The following is a 22,698-nucleotide window of genomic DNA, read 5'->3' as shown; positions in this document are numbered from 1 at the left end:
TTTTAATAAAAACAGGTATTATAAATAAGAGACAGAGAATAAAATAATATAGATTTTAATTCACAGGAAAGAATGATGTTTATACCCGGCTTTTGTGTCTATTTTCGTATTTTTTTTTAAATCCGAACATGATATTTTCTAAGTAAAAGTGTTGTACACAACCTGTGGTATAGCATACTGCAGAATATTTGGTAGGCAGTATTTCTAGTTCCACTCTATCCTCAGCACTGAAATATTTCTGGTACAGAATTCAGAAGTAATTTATTCATAGATGGGCATTTTTTTTCTAAGCAGCTGTGATGTAACAATGAGCAGTCTCAGCAATGATAACAGCTAGCCGGACCTGGTGTAAAACAGGTAATATAAATAACAGGCAGAAAATAAAATAATTCACCAGAAAGAATTATGTTTATGCCCAAAGTTTTTGTTTTGTTTTAGTACATGTACTAAACTTAGACACAATGTCTTGAGCGTATTAAAGAAGAAAAGATCAAAAGCTTTTGCATTTCAGTAACTCAGTATCGGCTATTCTACTTTCTTAACACAAAAATAAAGGTCTAGGTAAATAAATATATCAAAATAATTATAATAAATAACAAAAATACATGATTTGTACTTATTTACAAGCAGACTAAACAGCAGTAGAAATATTTTGCAAACAGCATACCAGATACCTGACTGACTAATTTTTTCCTTTAAAAGTGCTTTAACTAAGTACTGAAACACTGCATTTGGCCCTAATGCCTTTATAACTAATTTGATTAGAATGTTCCACAAAGATAAGGACTGGATTGCAGTGGAAATATGTAGATTCACTTTTTCCACAGCTGAGAGTGCAAAAGTGAAAGGGAAAAGCTGTACAGCCTGCTATGGAAAAGCAGTATGACAATATTACATGCGTGCATGCCAGGCCTCTAAACAGCACGTGATTGTTCGCATATGTTTAGAACCCGGTCATGTGCCTCTGAACAGCATGTGATTGTTCGCATATGTTTAGAACCCAGTCATATTAGAGCTTTCCCAGCACCCATCATCCTGAAAAGCTGTTACTTTTCAACTATGTGTGGTTATCATTTGCAGACACTACAGAGTTATAGAAGGGGTAGGGCCAAGAGGAGGCCGTACAGGCACCAATTTGCTTAACTTATTCAAACCTTTAGAACCTTTTTGTATGCTTCCAGTTAACATCCATAGCTCCCTATGGTGTCCAGAAATTTTTTGGGTTTGGCTTCTTTAGCAAAACAACTTACCCCACTAGTAATAGGCAATAATAAAAAGGGTAAGGACTTAATAAAAAAATGACACTAAAATTGTTAACCTACCATGTCCTGCATTAGAAACATTAATCACTGTTTTCCACTCATGATTCATATTTTTAAATGTATAGTATATTTTCATAAATGGGAGACCAACGTGCTACTGAAGAATATGGTATGAAATTCCACAGTGGGAGACAGGAAAATTCATTGTTAGTGTCCATTTATATCACACTATACTGTAGATATTGCTAGTTGTTTGTCAGTAGTTATGAAAGTAAGCAATATTTCTACATGTACTTAATATTTCAAAACAAGTGCCTTACAAACTATTGCATGACATCAGGCAGAACATTATATGTTGTTGAAGAAAACTGTCATTGATTGTTGCAGTACAAGTTGCACATCTCGAGAGAAATTCTATATTCTTTGTATTGCTAATTATACAATTAAACATATCTTTTCATATTTGTGCAAAAATCTCAATAAACATGCATTCAGAGAGGAATTTCTTGTTGTGGTAAAAACTTGTGACCGGTTAACAATATAACATAACATAATAATAATCTGGTTATCTGTTCTAATAATATATGTATGAGTTGTACAGTTTCCAAGATATGACAATTTGCTCATGAAAGTTTAGCAAAAAATAAAATTATGGAAAGACTATGAATGCACTGACTATTATTAATAGAAAGAATATGTTTTACTGATAACATTGCTATGTGATTGTTGATTTTTCAGAAAATGCTTTGAATAAGAGAACACGGGTATAAGATGGCTAGGCTTATAAAGGCCCTAGAGCCAATAGCCTAGTACCCTCCTATGAACCTATAAATGCAAGGATGTGCGTAGGCTGCTAGAGGTGTAGCATTCCACACCACATAGGTGTTAATGAGAGCTTGTAAACCGTCAGACTGTTTTCTTCAAAGGTAGCAACGAGTTATCAAGCTACTTCATAATAACTCATTGCTGCCACATTACAGTGTATAAACTGTTATTAAGCAATCAAGGTACAGCAGAGGAGTTACACATGGCTTTATTGCTCAGGACACTGTAATCCCTTGTTACAGCTCTGTGATACAATGCTTACGATGTTTTACCTATGCTTAGTGCTGGCACTGATTTCTGTCTCATTTAGACTTGCTGATACTAGTTCTTATTTAATGCATCTGGTCTTGTTTTATTATACTCATTAGCAGTCACTGATATGGATGCTGACAATAATATATTGGCTAATCACTGCTTTGATTCACTAAATATTTTTGTTAACCACTTTCCTTCAACTGCACAGACTTCCGAGAAGCCTGCCTAACTGCCAGTAGAAGCAAGTGCTATACTGAATCTACATTGAGTAACAATGAACAATGCAGTGGTGAACTGCAGTGGGTTTGTTCACTTTTGTCCACTGCTGTATGTCTGTGGAATCAGTGTATTATGGTATTGGAGAGTTAGGGAGTTTGGAAGGGCCAAACCCCCCCCCCACCCCCCCCAGAAGGTCTGAGGGCTGCAAATCATAATCTTTACCTAAAGTGATAAACTGTAGTAGGATACATATGATGTTGCTGGTCTAGGACAAGAGTAATTATAACAGGTCTATATTACGTCAGTGAAAAACCTTTCCAGCGAATACATTGTTGACACGTATTCAGCAAAATTCACTTCCACGATTCACTGAATAGTTAAAGGGCAAACAAATACTTGCCCTGCAACCCAAAGGACCTAAATCTAGCTAAACCAAACCCACCCATGTGGGGGGCTGCTCTCCCCACACCCCCTAACTAAATATACCAACTCCAAGATCACACTACAGTGGAGAAGAGGGGGAAACTTCTGTAAATGGCCAACTACATCTTTGCCCTGTAAGTATTCAGTGAATCATAGAACTGAATTTCACTGAATACATGTCAACAATGTGGTGTTCATTGAAAAGGTTTTTTGGCAACGTAATATAGACCCATTATAAGGCCTGCCGCAATTACTTTGGCAAGGCATGGGGTTGGAGGCACTTAATGTTGTCTAAAAAACACACAACACCACACCAGAAAAAAATTCAATGTTCTTTACTGATGTTTTTGTCAACTTAATGTTGTCTAGAAGCCAAGTTCTGACTACCTCAGCATGAATGAAGTGCAGGGGGGCTGATCGTATGGGTTACAAGACTAGCCATCCCTGCCTTAGCATTGATGAAATCCCTTATCTCATGCAACAGAAAACAATTGAACTGGTCAGCTTTCCAAGTAAGAACAGCATATTTCTAAGTGCTAGACATTAGGTAGATGTAGACAGCTATCTACTATTGCATGATATGAACTAATGTAAAAGACTGCATCTGTCAAATGAATTAACTGTTCAGTTGTAGTAACTGTTTTATTTCAGATTTCAGAATTCTCTTTGTTGAAATCACTCACTGCTCTCACATTCTTCTTTTACTAAAGAAACAGAGCAGTTTTTCTGGGGATATACATTCTGTTTTCATGGGATTGCTTCATGTCTGTTAGTTTTCAATTTTTCATTTAGAAGTGCTTTAAACCTTTAACGTGATAAAGGGAGAATTCTGTTTTTAAAAGGATTTCTATGTGTGTTTTGTCCTAGTGTCCTCCTGGTTACAACGGGAATAACTGTTCACAGAATATCGATGAATGTTCATCGCAGCCCTGTCAGAATAGAGGTAGATGCATTGACCTGATCAATGGCTACAACTGCTCCTGTCCTTGGGGCACACAAGGTAACTACATGCCACTGCCTGGGAAGTTTTAAAGAGACTAAAAGAAATAAAGACTGGTACAAACCACTGCAAAATGAAAAAAAAAATCATATAGATGGGCTGAACAGGAAATGCCATCATTCAGATCATCAACAAATTACATATGTGTCTCTCCTTTGGAAGCAGTGCAGTTCTGAGATGCAAACCACTCATTAGGCTATTATTTCCATGCAAATCACATGGAAGCTTATATAAATTATATGTTCATGTCATTAGGATGACTGCTCTTACATCATTAAGCTGCTACTCAGCCAATCAAAGTAAACAGAGGACCCATCGATTATGTTTTTTTAGTGACAAATGACAGGTAATTGGTAATTATTGCTAGACGAGTCATAAGACGTTCTGAGATTTTTGATGATTGAAACCTCATTTCACTAGAATCATAATGTCTTGAAAAAGTCATTGCACAGAATCATATAGATTGCCAACTATTCTGTGCACTTAATGCAGAAAATTCTGGAAAATACTTAGTGCAGAAGACGTATCAGATAACACAGGGTTTGTCAAATCACAATGTCTTGAACCACAAGCCCTGGTTACCTGTACAATATGCCTCTTCTGAGAAGGAGGAAGTACAAAAAACAGAATTAGCACTGTCACCTGGCTAGAGCCCTGCTGCAAATCTAATAGATGTTTTATACTGTTCACTGCTAAAAACTGTGGAAGACAGAACTTCAAACTGAGAACCAGGGGTTAAATGAGCACAGTGAAGGAACAGAAGGCAAAAATATTGGCCGGGACTAGAGACAATTTATAAGTCAAATTTAACTATAAAAGGTTAAGGGACACGGCTTTAGTCTTTATGATACACAGGGGATAAATTATAACTATCAGATTCTTCATCTTGGGTCTTCTACATGGCATGGGAATATGCCCTGTAGTTCAGCGATTAAGCTTTCTTAAGTAGGACCAGAAGGCATCAAGTTGATTTATATAAGACAGACCATCAAGACATACTTTTAGAATGTCTGAATCATAACAGAATAACACATTTACCTCAGCTCCAATAAATATGGGTATTTGTTTGCACAGCTCAGCTAATAATCCCTACTTTTGAAATACAAAGGGCTCAAAGTTGTTAGTTGACTGCTCTAAAAGTTATAAACTACATAGCAGTATTTCATACAAATGTGCAATAATATACAGAAACCAACTTATGGAGGCACTGCTATTAATAAAAAGCAAACAGAGCAAGATTTATAGATAGACAGATGAAATAAATATGCAATAGAATTAGGGAGAGTAGGCAGTTCATTGCTGAGGCCAAAAATACCTACATCTGAATGATCTATACATCTTTCATCTAATTTACATAAGCGTTGCTCCCATTTCCTTCCTGAGTGAGAGTGGATAGATCATATTATGTGTGCAGCGATTTCTTAGAGATGGAGCATCCAAAAGGATCATGGCTTTCAGTTAGGTGTAAGGATCTGTCTTTTGAAAACTGTATGAAAAACGTAAACAAATAAACCACAGAATGATGTGATTAGTAATGTCTTACAGACTGGGCATCATTGGGTAATAAATGACTATCCAGAAGTGTTCTAAGGACTAACAGCATAAGTAAAGAGGTGATGAGTTTAGATGGCATTTTCATATATGGAACATAGAGGGTGAGGAGAACTGGAGATTGGGAGGGTGAGTGGGGATGGCATAGTTTTGATATAGAAAAAGAGGGTTGTTAGGTGTGAACAGTTTGGAAGACAAAATGACAGGTGGAATGAGTGAGCAAATGTTTGAAATATTACTTGTTGCCTTGGTAGTGAGGAAGTATTTGAGGAAGAGGTGATTAGCTGTGGGAGAGGAGGGGACATGGTGACTGAGGGTGAGGGGGTAGAGCAAAATATTATAATAAATGAGAAGGTACCTGTCATTGGTCAGAAGAGACAGACAACAGTATGAAAAGAATAGTCTGTTTGGCTTAAGTTGCAAGACATATGAAGGTATTATATGTCAGTTATGTATAGAAATAAGCTGAATATCATTTAGAAGCAAATTTTACTGAGGGTGGCTGCAAGTCCCTGCAGAGTGGTTGCTTAGATAATAGTACAGGTGTCTGATGATTTCCAAGAGTCATATTAAAGGGGAGTATGCCAATGTGATTGGGAAGGGAAGGTAGAAACCAGGGTAAGGAGTTAGCTATAAATGTATGAGAGCCAGGACTGGAAGGAAGGTGACAGGAGAGGACTGAAGCAAATCATCAGTCTCAGCAGCCAAGCAGCACACACATCCACTTCAGAAACATGCTTAGAATCAGCATGATAGTCATGGAAGTCATACATACAAAAAAGAAATTAGATTGTAATGAAAATGAAGAAAGTAGGGAGTGTAGCACTCACATCCAGTAAATGGAGACAATTCAGTGATCTGCAGTGATTAAGTGAAAACAATACATGTGTTTTTAACAGGAAAGTATGACTATCAAGTACCATTGTTTAAGTGGAGAAGAGTTCCTTTCTGAAGTATGGGGGCAGCACGTGTTTGGACTTGGCAGGAATGACACTGCTATGAATGTGTCAAGCACGAGCAGCTATTTTCCAGGTGGAAAATTCAGACGCAAGAACCACAAAAGTGGCAGCAGAAGAGATCTGGCTAATAGTGGGCCTTGTGACTGAGGCCATTAGACTGTGGGGAACAGTAAAGGTCTGAGACTCAATGATTCCTTGCTTCCCTCTGCATATAATGGTTAGTGGTCTGCTACACAGCAGCTGTAAGAAAGTAAATAACTATGTCACTATATATGACACAAAATTATCTAATAACATGTAATTTGTACCTACTGCTAGTATAGAATAGACACTTTTATCCATCCAGTCACTGGTCCTCGATATCAGTTCAAAGAGTTCACTGACTACAAAAATGAAATAATGATTTACCTTGCACAGTTAGAAATGTAATGGATTATAAACATGCAAAGCCATAATAAGAGGAGATGTGAATATTATTAAGCTAGCCTTAAACAAACTATCCCACAAGGAATTATATAAGCATTCTGGAAAGCATAATGGACATACTGAATTTATATCTCAGGTTATTGATGAAGTAGAACTTTCTATTAATGAGAGTATAAGAAACACTAGACTAGAGAAAAAGAGATATAATTGGCAGTTAATCATACAACCAAATGGTCACAATGGTATGAATGACACCATTAACTTTAAGGCCATACTAAAGTACAGGCATTTAAGATATTAATTAAACTGCTTGAATTATGATGTCATGAAGGGAGGCACATACAGGTCTGCTGAGAATGTAATACTGGTTAAATCTGAAATGTTCATACATGAAAATACTTAACAGTTCTAATTAACTTATTGCTATTTATTATTTTCTATATGAAGTTTTAATGAAGTTTCAGAACTTTAAGTATACTAGTTTGCTTTATTTATAGGCAAAGGGAGTACTCATTGTACTTAGTGTCATTTGGACTCCTTAGAGTTGAACTCCGTCCCTTCTTCAGTGTATTGCCAGACCCACCCTATTTTGTAGCATTCTGTCTAAAACACAGAGACCATTGAGCTAACACAAGGTTAACTAACCTTCTGCTAAGGGAAAGTAGAAATAAATATAAATGACTGGGAAAAGAAAGTTTGTTTTTTAACATAATGTTACCTAGGTTATGAAACAAACTGCTGTTACTGGTTAAACCATGCATGCGTTTGTGCGTGTGTGCCTGTATATGTGCGTGTGTGTGTGTGTGTGTGTGTGTGTGTGTGTGTGTGTGTGTGTGTGTGTGTGTGTGTGTATGTGTGTGTGTTTTAATCACAACTTGATTTTATGAGAGAGAAAAACTGTGTACAATGGGTTATATCAGTAGGTTTCTATAAGGGGAGAAGATGTCACAAGCTTGAAATTCTAACCTTTGAATTTATAGATGGATAGAAGTGATATATCTCTAAACAGATCAAATATGATACCTAATTAGCTAGGTAACTAACTAAACAGAAAGAAAATATGAAATTTATGAAAAACTGTTTGCTGCCAGAAACCTTTAAACATTTTCTAATGAAATTTCAAGCCCACATGTGTTGTATTTTTGTAGGACAGCACTGTGAAATCAACATAGATGACTGTGAGTCTGATTATAACCAAGTCAGCTCTCAGCCCAAGTGTTACCATGGTGGAAGCTGTGTGGATAAAATAGGTGGATACTCCTGTGCCTGCCCACCAGGATTTGTGGGTGAACGATGTGAAGGAGACGTGAATGAGTGTCTTTCTAATCCCTGTGATATCACTGGTACTCAGAGTTGTGAGCAGTGGATTAACGCATACCACTGTGTCTGCAAGCCAGGTTATACAGGTAAGGATGGCTCAGCCATGTTCCTGCCCATACTTTGCAATCAGTATGGTGTTGTTATTATTTATTCTTAATTTCTTTTGCAACAGCAATGCATGTCATCAAAAAATGCTGATTGGATATCACTGAAAACAGTTTTTTCTTTTCATTTGGATCTTTAAATGTGCTGATGCTGTGTCTAATAATGTTTCCTTTCTACATCTAACCACTTTCGTTTGTTGACTCCATGGGAAATTGACCACGTATACACAGAAGTTTGCTGAGAATCATAAGAGATTTGATCAGAGCATCTAACACCATTTTTATGACATAGTGTCAATTTCTAAGGCTGTGTTTTACCATGGCAATTATGTTTGAATGTAGCTCATATGTGACAGTAGTTTCCACATGGAAGACATTTTAGCCAAGGAAATGTGATTTTACATGAGGTCTGATGGTTAAACTTACAAATCTAAATACTGCTGCCCACTCAAGTACCCGACTTTGGAACTGGTTACAGTGAAGTGGGTAGAGCATGTACACCAGTGCAGCCTAACACAAGATACTACTGTTGCTTTTTTTTAAAAAGTTAGATGTCACATGTCAAGCTACAGTAGTCACATGACAAAGGTAGAATGTTAAATAGATGGTGCTGTGGCACAAGAAGCAAAGTGTAGGCCTAGGCTCCAATGTTGGATAGAAGTGACTCTGGCTGGAATCAAACTCACAAAGGCACAGGTGGTGCCACAGTGCCCATCAGATCAAAAATGTTCTTTTACTCTGTACCACACAGAAGTACCCTTAACTATGTCCCTGGACTCACTACTTGTTACTGATAGACAAAACAGAGTAAAGAGCAGAGTCATAGGCTGCACCTATATCGCATTCAACTCTCCTAAAGCACTACTAACCATACTCTGGTCTAGTCAGTATCCAGTATTCAATCAGGAATGATATTATCAGGTGACTTGGACACTGATGTGCAGTTACCATATGACAAAAACTGCCATCCCTTAACACAACTCTAAGTCTTAACATAAATGACCATCTACCTATTAAAATACATAAAAAATGGCAGACACAGCACACCTGACTGGATACTAATATCATAAGTCAAAACTGTAATTGTTGCTGGAGTCTTGCCTAACTTCCTTAGTGACCATTCATCCATCATTATCTGCCAAAACAAAATCCACACACCAACTCCACAGCATTAAATAATGAGATGCCTTAAACTCTGGCATCTGGCAAGCGCTATGTTTTTGCCACATGACAAAGTTTTATACCTTTTCAATGCTTATTATACTAGTCTTAGTGGCACACTATTTACACTAAAGCAAAGCCAACTGAGTACTATTGGTTATCCTTTAAATATGCCACATGATTTCCAATTGTAATCAGGCATGGAAATTATTAGAATCAAAAGAATAGGAAGCCAGCATGTGATCATGCAGCCAAATAACACAATGAGGCTCACATAGTAACGGTTGGGTGACTTGGATAGTAATGAGTCTCAAACACACTTTTAGAACATTCTTTAGTAAGTAGGTCAGCTTAGCAATGCTAATTTGTCACTTCAAAAACTGCACAGACTAGTAAGGAAGTCACAAGTTAACATTATTCACATCTCATTAACACTCCAGTCAATATCACCACAAAGTTCTGCATATACTTCAACTAGCAACTGTCACCCCACCCACACAAGTATTAATTCCACCATCTGTAAATTCATCCAAGCTTCTCCAATAATCCTTAGAAAAGAAGCAAATGTATTCTCATGAGAACACATTCCAATTTCAGAAATACTGAAAGTGCACATAAAAATAAAACCTTCCTCAGTATCTTATGATAACATACAACCATTTTACATAAAACTTTGAGTCACTTCAATAGCATATCCTGTCACCACTTTAATAAACTGGTCAGCAAAACAAATCTGCATCCCCACTCGCTGGAAGTGTACCACCACAGTTTCAATTCACAAGGGGGAAGTTACAACATAACTCAGCTAATCAAACAACAAATGAGGTATGCCACTGAGAACGAACATCCTTAATTACAAATAAATACTAAATTAAACACAGTACATAAATAGTTCAAGGACAACACATGGCAACACAGCATAAAATAATTACATAAACTTTAATATGGTAAGCAATTTTCGTACCCAAAAAATGGTGCTTCTTCAGACCATTAAAGCAACAAAATAAGTATTTAAATACAAAAGCTAATCATCGTCAACTAACTCATTAAAATCAGCCTATCAAAATGCATCCATTGCTCAACATCCTATTAAAGCACTATACTATTAGCTTAGTCATCTAAACATATGACAGCATACAATATAAAAATATATGCACCTAACTTAATATGAAAGCAGTATGAAAGGAAAAAATATTTATCTTAAAGTGCATGCTCTTAAATGTATCTGCACACAACCTAATAATCCAATTCACCTCATGTCTCTGTTAAATTATTAAAATCACCTAGATGTGGACTCTCAAATAAGCATTCAATGACCATAAAGGTAAAATCATGCCCTTCACCAGATTCACTCTTATGCTTAGCTAGTGCACTTCTATCAGCATTGTATTTATTTATAGCTGTAATATGCTCTCTAATACATTCTTGTATTGACCGATAAGGTTTCACCACATAGAAGGAACAACATAACGTGCAGACTGCTAACTAAATAACGTTCTTTGTTGAACAAGTGGCTTTAACCTTAAATTTAAAAACCTTATTCAAGACTGGATGTAAGAAGGTATTAGTAGTAGTAGTATTCAGTATATTGCAAAAATTACATTCTCCGCACAGAACAGTACCTCTAATTTGTGTTAATATATTATGCCTATTAGAATCATAGCATAACAGTCATTTCAATTTTTTCTTGTTCCTATAGTGAAAATGTGGGTAATTTCCAATGGTCTCTCTCAGTTTATCATCAGATAATAATATAGACCAATTTTTATTAATAATGTGCTTAACAATGTTGATGTCATTAGAATATTGTAAAGGTAATGGTACCAAAGATTGCTGTAGAAAAGAATTTCTATCAGTCAAATTTAATATAACAGATTCTGAAATATAAGGCTTAGCACTGTCATTCCACAAAAGCTTGACTTGATCAGCCATCATTCTAACTTCAGTAGGTTTATATTTATGCTTTAATAAATCACTTTCAAACTTCTTTAAGTCCTAATTAAATTTAATAGTATCATCATTCAGCCATGAAATATGCATTGACTGCCCCTTCAAGATGTTCCTATAAATATGTGGAGGATGCATGCTGCCCCTACATAAAATATTATTCCTTTTACAATTTTTCTTATATAGTCCCATATTAAAACACTCTTCTATATTTTTATATATCATCACATCTAAAAATTCCATTTATGATACAGAATAATTATGAGTAAACTTTAAATAATCAGTACTACATTATAGGAATGTTATAAACTGATTTAACATTTCAACGGAACCTGTCCAAAGCAAAAACAAATCATCTACAAATCTATGATAGAAACTAATTAAAGGTGCAAATTCACTGTGATTCAAAACCATATTGTCTTCCCAATTTGCTAAGACAATGGCACAGGGTGTGCCCATAGCTACACATTTTCATTGAACATAATAGATGTTGTCAAAAGGGAAAACATTATTGTCTAGAATTAACTCTATAAGTATACAAATTAGGTCAATTCTCTGCATATCATATTGACTTTTGTTACATAAGTAAGATTTAAAGGCATGTAAACCTTGATCATGAGGAATTGCTGTAAAAAGAGACTTAACATCTAGTGAAACCAATAAACAACTTTTACATAGAGAAGCATCCATAATGCTTATTCGAGCATATAGATCCTTAAGAAATTGATTAGTATCTCGCAAGACAAATGGAGATAAATCTAAAACAGTCCTTAAACTTTTTTCATCAAAAATTGATAACAGCTCCATAAGCCACCCTTGTCCTGAGACTATAGGTCTCATTGGGGGGTCAGATACTATCTTTATGGATTTTTGGTTGACCATATAGCATTGGCACTGTTGGAAATTGCATTAGAAAATAATTAAATAAATCAGATGAAATTATCTTACTCAAAAAAACAATCATGTAAACATCTGTATATAGACTCGCACATTTGTTCTATATCTGAAACAGATATAACTTTATAGACTTCTCTATCACTCGACATACTATACATAGCCTCTAAATAAGCATGCTTGCCCATGATAACTACACCTCCGCCTTTATCAGCTGGGCAGATAGAAAGACTAGTATCTTGTTGTAAAGACTGCAAAGCAGTATATTGGTCTCTAGTTAAATTATTAAACTTCTTATTTCTATTTGATACGTTAAGTACCTGTACTTAATTGTATTCACAGACATTACAAAAGGTTTCAAGAGTAGGACTCAATGTAGGTAAATAAATACTTGTTTTTATAAAAGGAAATTGTATAGCGTCACCTGCAAACATAGTTTTCAGCGTAACATTACATGCGAACAGCTTTACATCCAAAATGGTTGAAGCATAATCAATGCCAGAGGCCAGAATAAAAGATAAACCTCTTTCTTAAACAAGCATCTGATGTTTAGATGAAATATTAAAAATCATTTTTATAATGTATGCTGTCATATGTTTAGATGACTAAGCTAACAGTGTAGTGCTTTAATAGGATGTTGAGCAACGGATTCATTTTGATAGGCTGATTTTAATGAGTTAATTGGAGATGATTAGCTTTTGTATTTAAATGCTGTATTTTGTTGTTTTAATGCCCTGAAGAAACACCATTTTTCGGGTGTGAAAGCACTTACCATATTAAAGTGTATGTAATTATTTCACTGCTTTTGCTCTCTTTCAGAAATAGCTATGGAACCAGTGCAGTGAAGAGGTGTTGAGCCCTTGGAAATAGAGTATATGTAAGAGTTTCTGGTGGGAGACAGTATCAAAAACTTTTGATAAGTGTAGAGAGATGATGGCAACTAGGCTTCTGGCATTTCTATGGTGTTGACAGTATTAACAAACCTCAGCAAAGTAGTTGATGTGTTGTGATGTGGACGGAAGCCATGTTGGGTTGAAGACAGAAGCTGGTTATCTATTAGAGAGCTGATAATTTGCTTCTGAATATATTTTGCTGATATTTTTGAAAGGGGTGAAAAGATGGAAAGTTGTCTATAGTTTAAAAGTTCTGTATTGATTAGGATTTCCTGCAGTGGGATAATGATTTTTCTCCATAGTGAGGGGACTTTGTTTTCAAATACAGATCGATTTATCAGAATTGAAACTAGATCTGCAATGGCCTCAGCTGTTATTGTAAGTTATTCACCAGGTAGATTGTCAAGGATAGTTGCAGTAAGCTTTAATTGTTGAGGCATTTTTGATGGTTTCAGTGAGAACTGGTTCACAGGAGATATGTGCCAGTATGATTCCATCGTAGTCCATGTAGGTGTAAATGACCTGAGATATACCTCTCTGGACTATATGAAGAGAGACATTATAGATCTCTCTGACTATGTGTCTCAGGCTGGTATCAGCTTAGCATTCTGCAGTATATTACCTTCACCAAGAGTGATGCTACAATACCAGTAAAAGGGGATTGATTTTAACAATTGGCTGAGTTTCTGGTGTCATTCTATGGGGATCCAGTATTTGTCATCATGAGAAGACATGGTTAGCAAACCATGTTTCGTTGCCAGGTTTGGTCTGCACCTGTCCCCTCTAGGCTTTTGAATACTGGCTAAAACTTTATCCTTCCCTTGCCTTTTTAGGTGACATAGCTACATCAACTCAACTGAACCTGAAGGTGTTACTTCTCACTGCCAGGAGCCTAAACAAAAAGCTAAACTCCCTCTAAATCCTCCTCACCCTAAAGAATGTAGACAGCTGTGCAGTTACAGGCACATGGTTTAAAGCTACAGAGAGTACCCAGGTAGTGTCAGTGGCGGCTGATGACTTCAAATCAAAGGGGGGCTGCAGGAGACAGCTGAATGGGTGGGGTCAATTTGAAGGGGTGTGGCCAACTAGAAAGGGGAGGAGCTATGCTCAAAACCACAAAAACTAACTAAATACACTGCCCTGGGTGCCAAACCGTCATTATGAGAATCCAATCAAGACAAAATGAAGTGTAGAAGAATAAAAATATTTCAATGCATTGACTGCATAACAGCTTACTTAATATCTAGATGGAAACAAATAGGTTGTGAGGCATGAAAAAATAAATTACTTTTTAAATAAATTAATGGAATGCCAGTCAAAATCAAGTATAAGAAAAACAAGCAGCACTCAACTCAGACCACCTCTTGCACTGCAGTTCTAATTATAATTTATATTCAGCTTTATTAAAGTACCAAGTAACATGCTGAAAGTAGAAATCTCTGATGTCCCCACTTGTAAAAATGTTTCTTATCCAAAAAAAGACCTGCTTCCTGACAACTATCTACTTGTTTCATGGAGAAAACATGATCAAAGTAAAAAATGAAAAGCAAACAAGAAATAAGCTCAAGATACATTGCTTAAAAGGATTACTGTACAGGTTATGGACCACATGATTGGCATTCTGTTTAGTTTACGGGTAAAGCCTGCAGAGATGACTGGAAGTCTCCAAGTGTAATGAGCTTCTTAAAATAATGTAATCCTGTCCTTTATTACAAATACTGTCATATGCATTTCAATACCCAAGGCTTATACATTATCTAGTTAAGTATTTTCTACATGGCAACAACAGAAAGGCTTTCAATGTTGGCAATTCTTTAACAGTATGCTTATTAAAGCTTACTTGCATCTTACGATCTCAGCCAAGCTTACCTGATGGTCATTAAAGTATTGCTACTTAAACACAGAGCAATAGGCACTTTGAGTAATAAGCGTAAATCAACAGTACAAAAAATATGACAGAAACCAGACCATTCTGCAAAAATCAAGGACAGATGAAAAGCCACTCTAGTACTTGTATCTACCTTGGATGGGGGGATACTCTGCACATTTACACTGCATAACTACTCCTTGCCTTGCTTCGACACATCCAGAGTCACTACATCGGGGAGTGAGGTGCAACAAGTATGTCACAATTTGAAATGTCTCTGGCTAACTCTGATGGCCCTGACACATTTGTCATACCTCTCAACCTCAGAACAAGAAATCTGGACAAAGCCATACAAATAAGTGGGACAAAGGCCCAAAAATAAGGACAATTTTTAAAATATTGCTCTTATAAACTTAGAAAGATAATAGAATAGGTCTTGCATTAGTATGAATTTTCTGAATGGTATGAAATCTGAAACTCAAATGTCTGTCATTATTTTCTAACTTCAGTCTTTAATGATTTGTCACTAATTTGCAAAAAAAACACAATTTTATGAAAAATGGACCAAAAATGTCATGTAAAAATATAAAATAGCCACACAATACAGCTGGGAACCTGTCAAAGAAGGGACACTTTAATATTAGTACAGCTAAGTTGAGCAGCTGACAAAATAAAATAATCTACATGCATTTCTGAAATAAAGGTAATCTATAACTCTGATTATTACAGTTCTTTCTTAATTGTAAACCCTCCATGTTTTCTTCCAAAATTGCTATTTTGCGGAGGGATTATTAGGGGGAAGAGCAACATTTTGAGCCAAAATCAGGGACAGTTGAGAGGTTTGGCTATGCCTAATTCTATAAAGCAATTTATTTGCATGTACCTCTCAACCTGTTAATGCAATAAATCTGGACAAGGCCAAATATATTGGGGGAACATATAAACAGTACTAAAAATTGCTCTTGTATAAACTGAGACAGTTGATAGAACAGGTCTTACTTTAGCATGCATTTTTCTGAAGGTTATGAAGTCTGAAACTCAGTGTGTCATTATTTAGTGACTTAATTCCTAAATGATTTGCCAGAAAACCACAAATTTTATGAGGAACAAACCAAAAATAAGAAGCAAAAATCTATTCATTCTTTGAAAATCTGGACAGTCGGGAGGTATAGTTCAGCTGGGGCTGTTTTTAAGTTTGCCGCCCTTCCCCCTCACAAAATCATGGTCGAATGGAGCCTCCCTCTGCAGCCATTCCAATGATCCATTACTTGGCTATTTCACTCCATTTACTATAAACACTAATGTGCATACTAATTTAATTCTATGATGATTTGGACTTCATTTTAAAGTTTTATTTTGCATTTTACAGCACAAACACTAAGACATCTGCTAAACAAACTTAACATTAAAATTTCTCTGCCCTTAAAACTCATATTCATTGAAACAGCATTGAAACCCACATTCAAAGAAAATACATTTTACCAGTAGCAGATAAAGATTAATTCTGGGCTGTTTTCAAATCATAGGCCCCTTGCATATGAAACATACATGTGCTGTTTGATACACCTTCCTATTGTTTTGAACAATTTTCCAGTAAACAATGAAACAAAACGCATACACCCATAATGACAAAACTGCCCAGTTCAGAACATTTCCATCATAAAAGTCTACTCAAACTTCTACAGTCCACCATTATCAGTAAATATGCACAATTCTACAGTCCACCATTATCAGTAAATATGCACAATCTCTGAATTAAAAAGTCATCTAAATAATTCCACATTAAATAAATCTGTAACTAATGAAGAGGTTGCTGCTAGCAAACACCTTTATATTTCATGGTTTCATCAAAAAATAAAGGGTCTGATGCCCCTGAGGAATAAATTGCTTATATTACATTAAAAATGATAAGCTAGTAATATTGCAATAGGAAATGGATGGCAAACTGATAACAGGCTCATAGTTAGTATCTTAACTTTTTCAGTACGGCAGCATTCACCCCTTGTGGGAGTAGAACCAACAACCTTCTGCATCAAAAGCAAGTACACAAACTGTTGTGCTATTAACAATGCAAGCTGACTTAGCATAAGCAGCACTAAACTTCTCTTCCCCTGCAGCTCTTAGCTCCTTGTAAAATCTACTCAATACTCAACTGCATCTCAACTTCGAAGCACAAGAAATCTGGAAAAAGCCAAATTTATTGGGGGGGGTGGGTCAAAAAGTCAAAAACCAGGGACACATTAAACATTGCTTGTATAATCTTGGAAAGTTGCTAGAATAAAATGCTGTGTTACCACCATACATTTTACTGCCAAGGTCCCTGTGCAAAAGAGACAGAGCAACATACCAATATGCCAAATCAGCTGCTTTGTGAAAGAAAAATGCTGTGTTACCACCATACATTTTACTACCAATGTCCCTGTGCAAAACAGTCAGAGCAACATACCACTACGCCAAATCAGCTGCTTTGTGAAAGAGAGGAAGACGGAAACATAAATGGCTATCATTTAATGAATTCAGTTCTCACCATAGCTGTCAACCTCTTAGCACAAAACACCTGGACAAACCCAGTAAAGAGGGAATACAGCCCTCAAACATATTCAGTGAATTCAGTTCTTGCCATAGCTGTCAACCTTAGCACAAACAACCTGGACAAAGCCAATAATGGGGTAATACAGTCCCAAAAATAAGGACAAATTTCAAATATGCATATTATAAACTTAGAAAATTGCTAGAATAAAAGGTTGTGTTACTATGTATTTTCTGAAGAATATGAAGTCTGAAATTCAAATGCCTGTCAATTTTACTTCTGACAGAACAAAAACAATTTTCAGCAGAGGCCCAGGGAGAAATACTGCAGACACATGTCTTTGTAAAATGGCAAGACAGCAGAGCAAATCCACACAAACACAGGGATGAGATGCAGACTCCACACAGAAGGCACCCCAGCCAAGAATCAAACCAGAAAACCTATAGCTGTGAGGCAACAATGCTACAACTGCACTATCAAATATGTAAGGACTTAAACATTTAGAAACCTGAAGTCTGAAATTCAAATGCCTGTCGATTTTATTTAACATTTGTTAATCAGGACAATCTGACTTGGAACAAAAAAATCAATTTTCAGCAGAGAATCCTACACAGCCCCAAATCTGCAGGCACAGAGATGTTTAGACTTCATAAATACAAACACCATTAACCTGTTAGTGCATATGTCTGATAAAGGTTCCAATATACAAGACCTCATACTCACAAATATGGAAGAATGCTGCAACACCCCCAATGTCATGTCCTCCCTGATAAGGTCTCACCATAAAGCTGTCTCCTTTAAAATCAGAATCAACCCCATAACCCCAGTAAACCCAGTAACAGTTAAGAACTATTACAAGGCAAACTGCATTTTATTAAACAATAGCTTGTCAGAATTCAATGCCCTTCCAAATCCAGAAAACACAGAAGCCTGTGCAGAATTGTTGACAGATACTCTGTAAAACCATGCAAATGGGTGCATAAAGGCTGCTTTACCTATCAGAAGTAAGCCCAAAACTAACTCCAAAAACAAATTACCCTGGTGTATCCCATAATAAACAGATTATGCAACAAAAGGAATAAAATCATAGCTAAAATCAGGAATTGTATCTCCCATAAAGATAAGAATTCTCTCATCAAAATAAACAGGCATCTAATAGTGCTAATTAAGTCCAAAAACTACAGACCCAGTAGTCTGACTAGTGTTATATACAAAGCCACGGAAAGAATTATCATAGAAATTATCAGCAAAGACACAGGAGACCTTCAGACACTGAATCCATGCCAGTTTGGCTTTGTCAAAGGAAGGTCATTCCTAAAGAAACTGGTGGACTTCTTTGAGAAGGTCACCAAGGCAATGAATTAAGGCAAAACAAAGTATACTGCCTACCTTGACCTGGCTAAGGCATTTGAATTAGACATAAACCCTTATGTAACATCCTGGATAGCCAGCTGTCTCACAGATAGGACCCAGGAAGTTAGGATTGGTGAGGCCACCTCCTGCAAGAGGACAGTCACCAGTGAGGTCCCTCAAGGCTCTGTGCTGGTCCAACTCTTCTTTGACATTTACTTCTCACAAGTCAAGGCTAATGTCAACGGCCTCTGGCTGACCAAGTTTGTAGATAATTACAAACTGGGAGTAGTCAGAGAATTCCCCCAAGACACTAACATTAAATAAGAAGGTCTAACACAGATAATTGACTGGCGCCGAAGCCATAGCTTAAAACCTAATTGAAATTAATGCATTATAGGGCCTTTTGGGAAGTTGATCACCCCAGGAAACTACATCCCCAATAAAACACCTCTAAGAGTTGACCCACTAGTCAGATATCTGGAAACATATGTAGACAGTAACCTGGCCTAAGACCAACATGTATCCAAGACAGTAAGGAAATCCTTCAATGTTGCTCAACTTATAAGTAACTACATGGTATCTAGGTCCAGGGAAGACATTGTACCACTATGCTTGACCCTCTTTAGACCCATCATTGAGTATAATGTCACCTGCAGCAGCTGGAATGTCCATAAAGGTTCCTCATAAAAAAGAATACAGGACATAAACACAATGTCCTGTGCAGATCGCCTCAAAACCCTATCTCTATACTCGGTCTCCTACAGAATACTGAAAGATGATCTATGCCTGGCATTCAAGGTATCCCTGGACCCCACTCTAATGAACCTTTTGCACATCTGCAAAACAATCAGCATCAGAACTATTAGATCTGTTGTTGTTGTTGTTGTTATTAGATCTAAAGACCTATATTTTGCTTGCAACATAAATAGGACATGTTGGAGAGATAGATATATATCTCAGAGAATTCCCTTTCTCTGGAACAGGCTCCCCATCCATGTAAAACAATGTCCCTTCCTAAGCCTATTTAACCATAACCTGGATCATTGGATAGGATATCAAAAATTCACCCCTGGCACCCACATCTTTAATGAACAGTGGAGGTCAGTAAATCATGTTGTAACCAACAATCACCCCTATCTAAACGTCTAAAACTTATAACTTGTGGGACACATTTGGGATGCACAGCTAAGCTTATAAAAGGCTTTGTGGTCGTTAGCCTTGAATGCACCTATGAGCTTATGATCGTACGTTGAAGTGAAGTGTTGAACACTTGTTAAGCTGTACATTGTAGCTTTTCCCCCTGGTCTCCACTGAGAGAATTGATTCTGGCTTACTCATAGTACCCCAGTAAAGAAAGGCTAATAAATAAAAAAATATGTGCATGAAAGTGAGAGATGCTGAAGAAGTAAACCACATTTTGCTGGTTACTACACTTACTACTGTACTGCTTATTATAGGAGCTGTTACTGTGGGGGTCTGATGAACAGGTGTTGTATGGTCACTTATCTCACATCCTGTATGTAGTAGTGACATTAGACCTGTTGTTCACTGATTGTGGATTGTTTGGTTTTTGAGTCGAACAGCAGTAGGATTTAAATTGTTATGCTACCTTTTATTTATTTATTTTGACATGAGATGTTGGCACTTCTATTACACTGTTCCAAAATGTTTTTACAGCAATTCTTTACTCTCATGTTTACATTTCTTACTAGATTCCATTAAACATAGCCTCTTTCTTTCTGTAGGTTCCTTATACATAGCACTGTAGATTTATGGATTTCAATTTGTAAGTTGTCACATCTAGAGTGACCAGTCTTTTTTCTAACATTACTTTTTACATAAAACTACACAATGTTCCTCTTTATACCTTAATGATATTTCTCATAGCAGCAAAAATGTACGCATAAGAAGAAAAAAGATAGCTGCATACTTAAATACTAAACAACTTTTTTTTATGTAGGTGCACGCTGTGAATTTGTGATTGACAGCTGTAAGTCAAACCCCTGTAAAAATGGAGGGACGTGTGCTATAACTGTAAACACTCCATTGGGCTTCACCTGTACCTGTCCTCAGGTGAGTATGTTATTTAAGGATTTCCTGACTTATTATCTCAGACTAGTTAACTACCTGTTACAATCAAAATATCATAGGAAGTAGCTATAGCAAATGAGTACCAAATACCCATAAAACAAATAAGGAGGCACTTTGTTTAATCTCTCTGTTTTGATTTAGACAAAAGTAACAAAGACATAAAATGTTTCAGTCATTTTTATTCATCAGGGACACACATCAAAAAATTATTTTTAGATTTTCTAATGATTTAACCTAGATACAATATATGATTAGTGGAATAAAATCTGGGCTTACACCCATTTTAGAACATCACAAATAAATGGATTGAGACAAACAGCTGTGGGATCCTGCCCAGATCATATGAAAATAAGGGGTCTATAATAAATAGCAAATACATCTACATCGACACATAAAGTTCGATGTACAAAAAGAGCGAAATACGTAATCGGTGAAAATGAAAACACCGAACATATTTCATCAACCAACAGCACCATGCAGGTAAGCTCAACCTAACTAAATACAATTAAATTAACACACTTTTGCAGGGGGGCAAGCCCCTCTGCACCCCCATGTGGGGGGATGCGCTCCCCACACACCCCTACCCCTACTTAAATATACCAACTCCAAGACCGCACTACAGTGGGGAAAAGGATATATTTCCTCATCCCCACGATCGCCCTGCTGGCCAAGCAAATACGCTCGGTGCTTTAATTTTCGCCGATTATGTATTTCACTCTTTTTGTACATCGACCTTTATGTGTCGATGTAGATGTATTCGCTATTTTGAGCTTTCGTGTTTATAATATAGACCTGAAAATAAGATCCTACTTCTAGAGGAATCTCTTATTTAAAAGAAGGAAAAACAAGGTTAGACATTTACTTACAATTAAAGATTTTATTGAAGATAATTAGCACTTTTGTCCACAAACAGATTTCATCAACTCAAGCAACTTAACTAAAACAAGTTTCAGTAGCACAATTTATATGTACATTTATGTGGGTGGTACATAGATGGCATGATGTCCTCATTTGTGAATCATTCAAAGTACTATGCTCTTTCATGGGGAGTAGGTGCCTGGAGTGCAGGCTCAATGTGTAAATGATGTCTGTACTCAAGTACAGTGCAATAGGAGCAGAGTTTGAATCTACATAAGGGATAGTACTCCTCTAATCTATTTTCACAGCTGCTGTCTCAATCCATTTCTGTTTGCTGACTTTTAGTCCTGAACTAAAAGTTCAGGTTACATTTTTAGGGCTGGTTTCCTTGGACGCTTGTCTTCCATTTTAGAATATATGTGACCTCAATTTGTGACTAAACTGGCATCGTATGAGTTAATACAGACTCAGCATGTAGCTATCAGTTACAAATATTATATCATTAATTTCTTTCTGAAATTATCACAAATTAATGTCTGTGTGGTAGGAACAGTCACACTGTCAAATTGCATAAATTATTATTTGTGACCAACATTTACTACAGGTAGTTTCATATTGTCACTTGTGGATACCCAACTCTATTAGAAAAACCTGGCATAAAAGGCCTGACGTGCTAATCTGAGTTCCCCAACAGCTGTTCACAAAAGTGGTGCCAAATGACAAACAGGTCTGTTTTTGTCACCTTGCACAAGAGAGTATT

General features: G+C 36.5%; 1 protein-coding gene across 1 annotated transcript in view; it reads left to right on the top strand.

Annotated features, from left to right (window-relative positions):
• NOTCH4 (notch receptor 4) overlaps window positions 1-22,698 on the top strand; it is a 563,400-nt gene that overhangs the window by 416,984 nt on the left and 123,718 nt on the right. Inside the window, exons 21-23 of the mRNA XM_044083199.1 lie at window positions 3,852-3,984; window positions 8,069-8,326; window positions 20,950-21,062. Coding sequence (XP_043939134.1) covers window positions 3,852-3,984; window positions 8,069-8,326; window positions 20,950-21,062 — 504 coding nt within the window. The remainder of the gene's footprint in view (window positions 1-3,851; window positions 3,985-8,068; window positions 8,327-20,949; window positions 21,063-22,698) is intronic.

The sequence above is a fragment of the Protopterus annectens genome, chromosome 9.part0, assembly GCF_019279795.1.
Source record: "Protopterus annectens isolate FY-2018-M chromosome 9.part0, PAN1.0, whole genome shotgun sequence".
NCBI classification, from domain to species: Eukaryota; Metazoa; Chordata; order Ceratodontiformes; family Protopteridae; genus Protopterus; species Protopterus annectens.
Note: the sequence above shows the minus strand (reverse complement) of the source record. Positions and strands in the feature narration are given on the sequence as shown.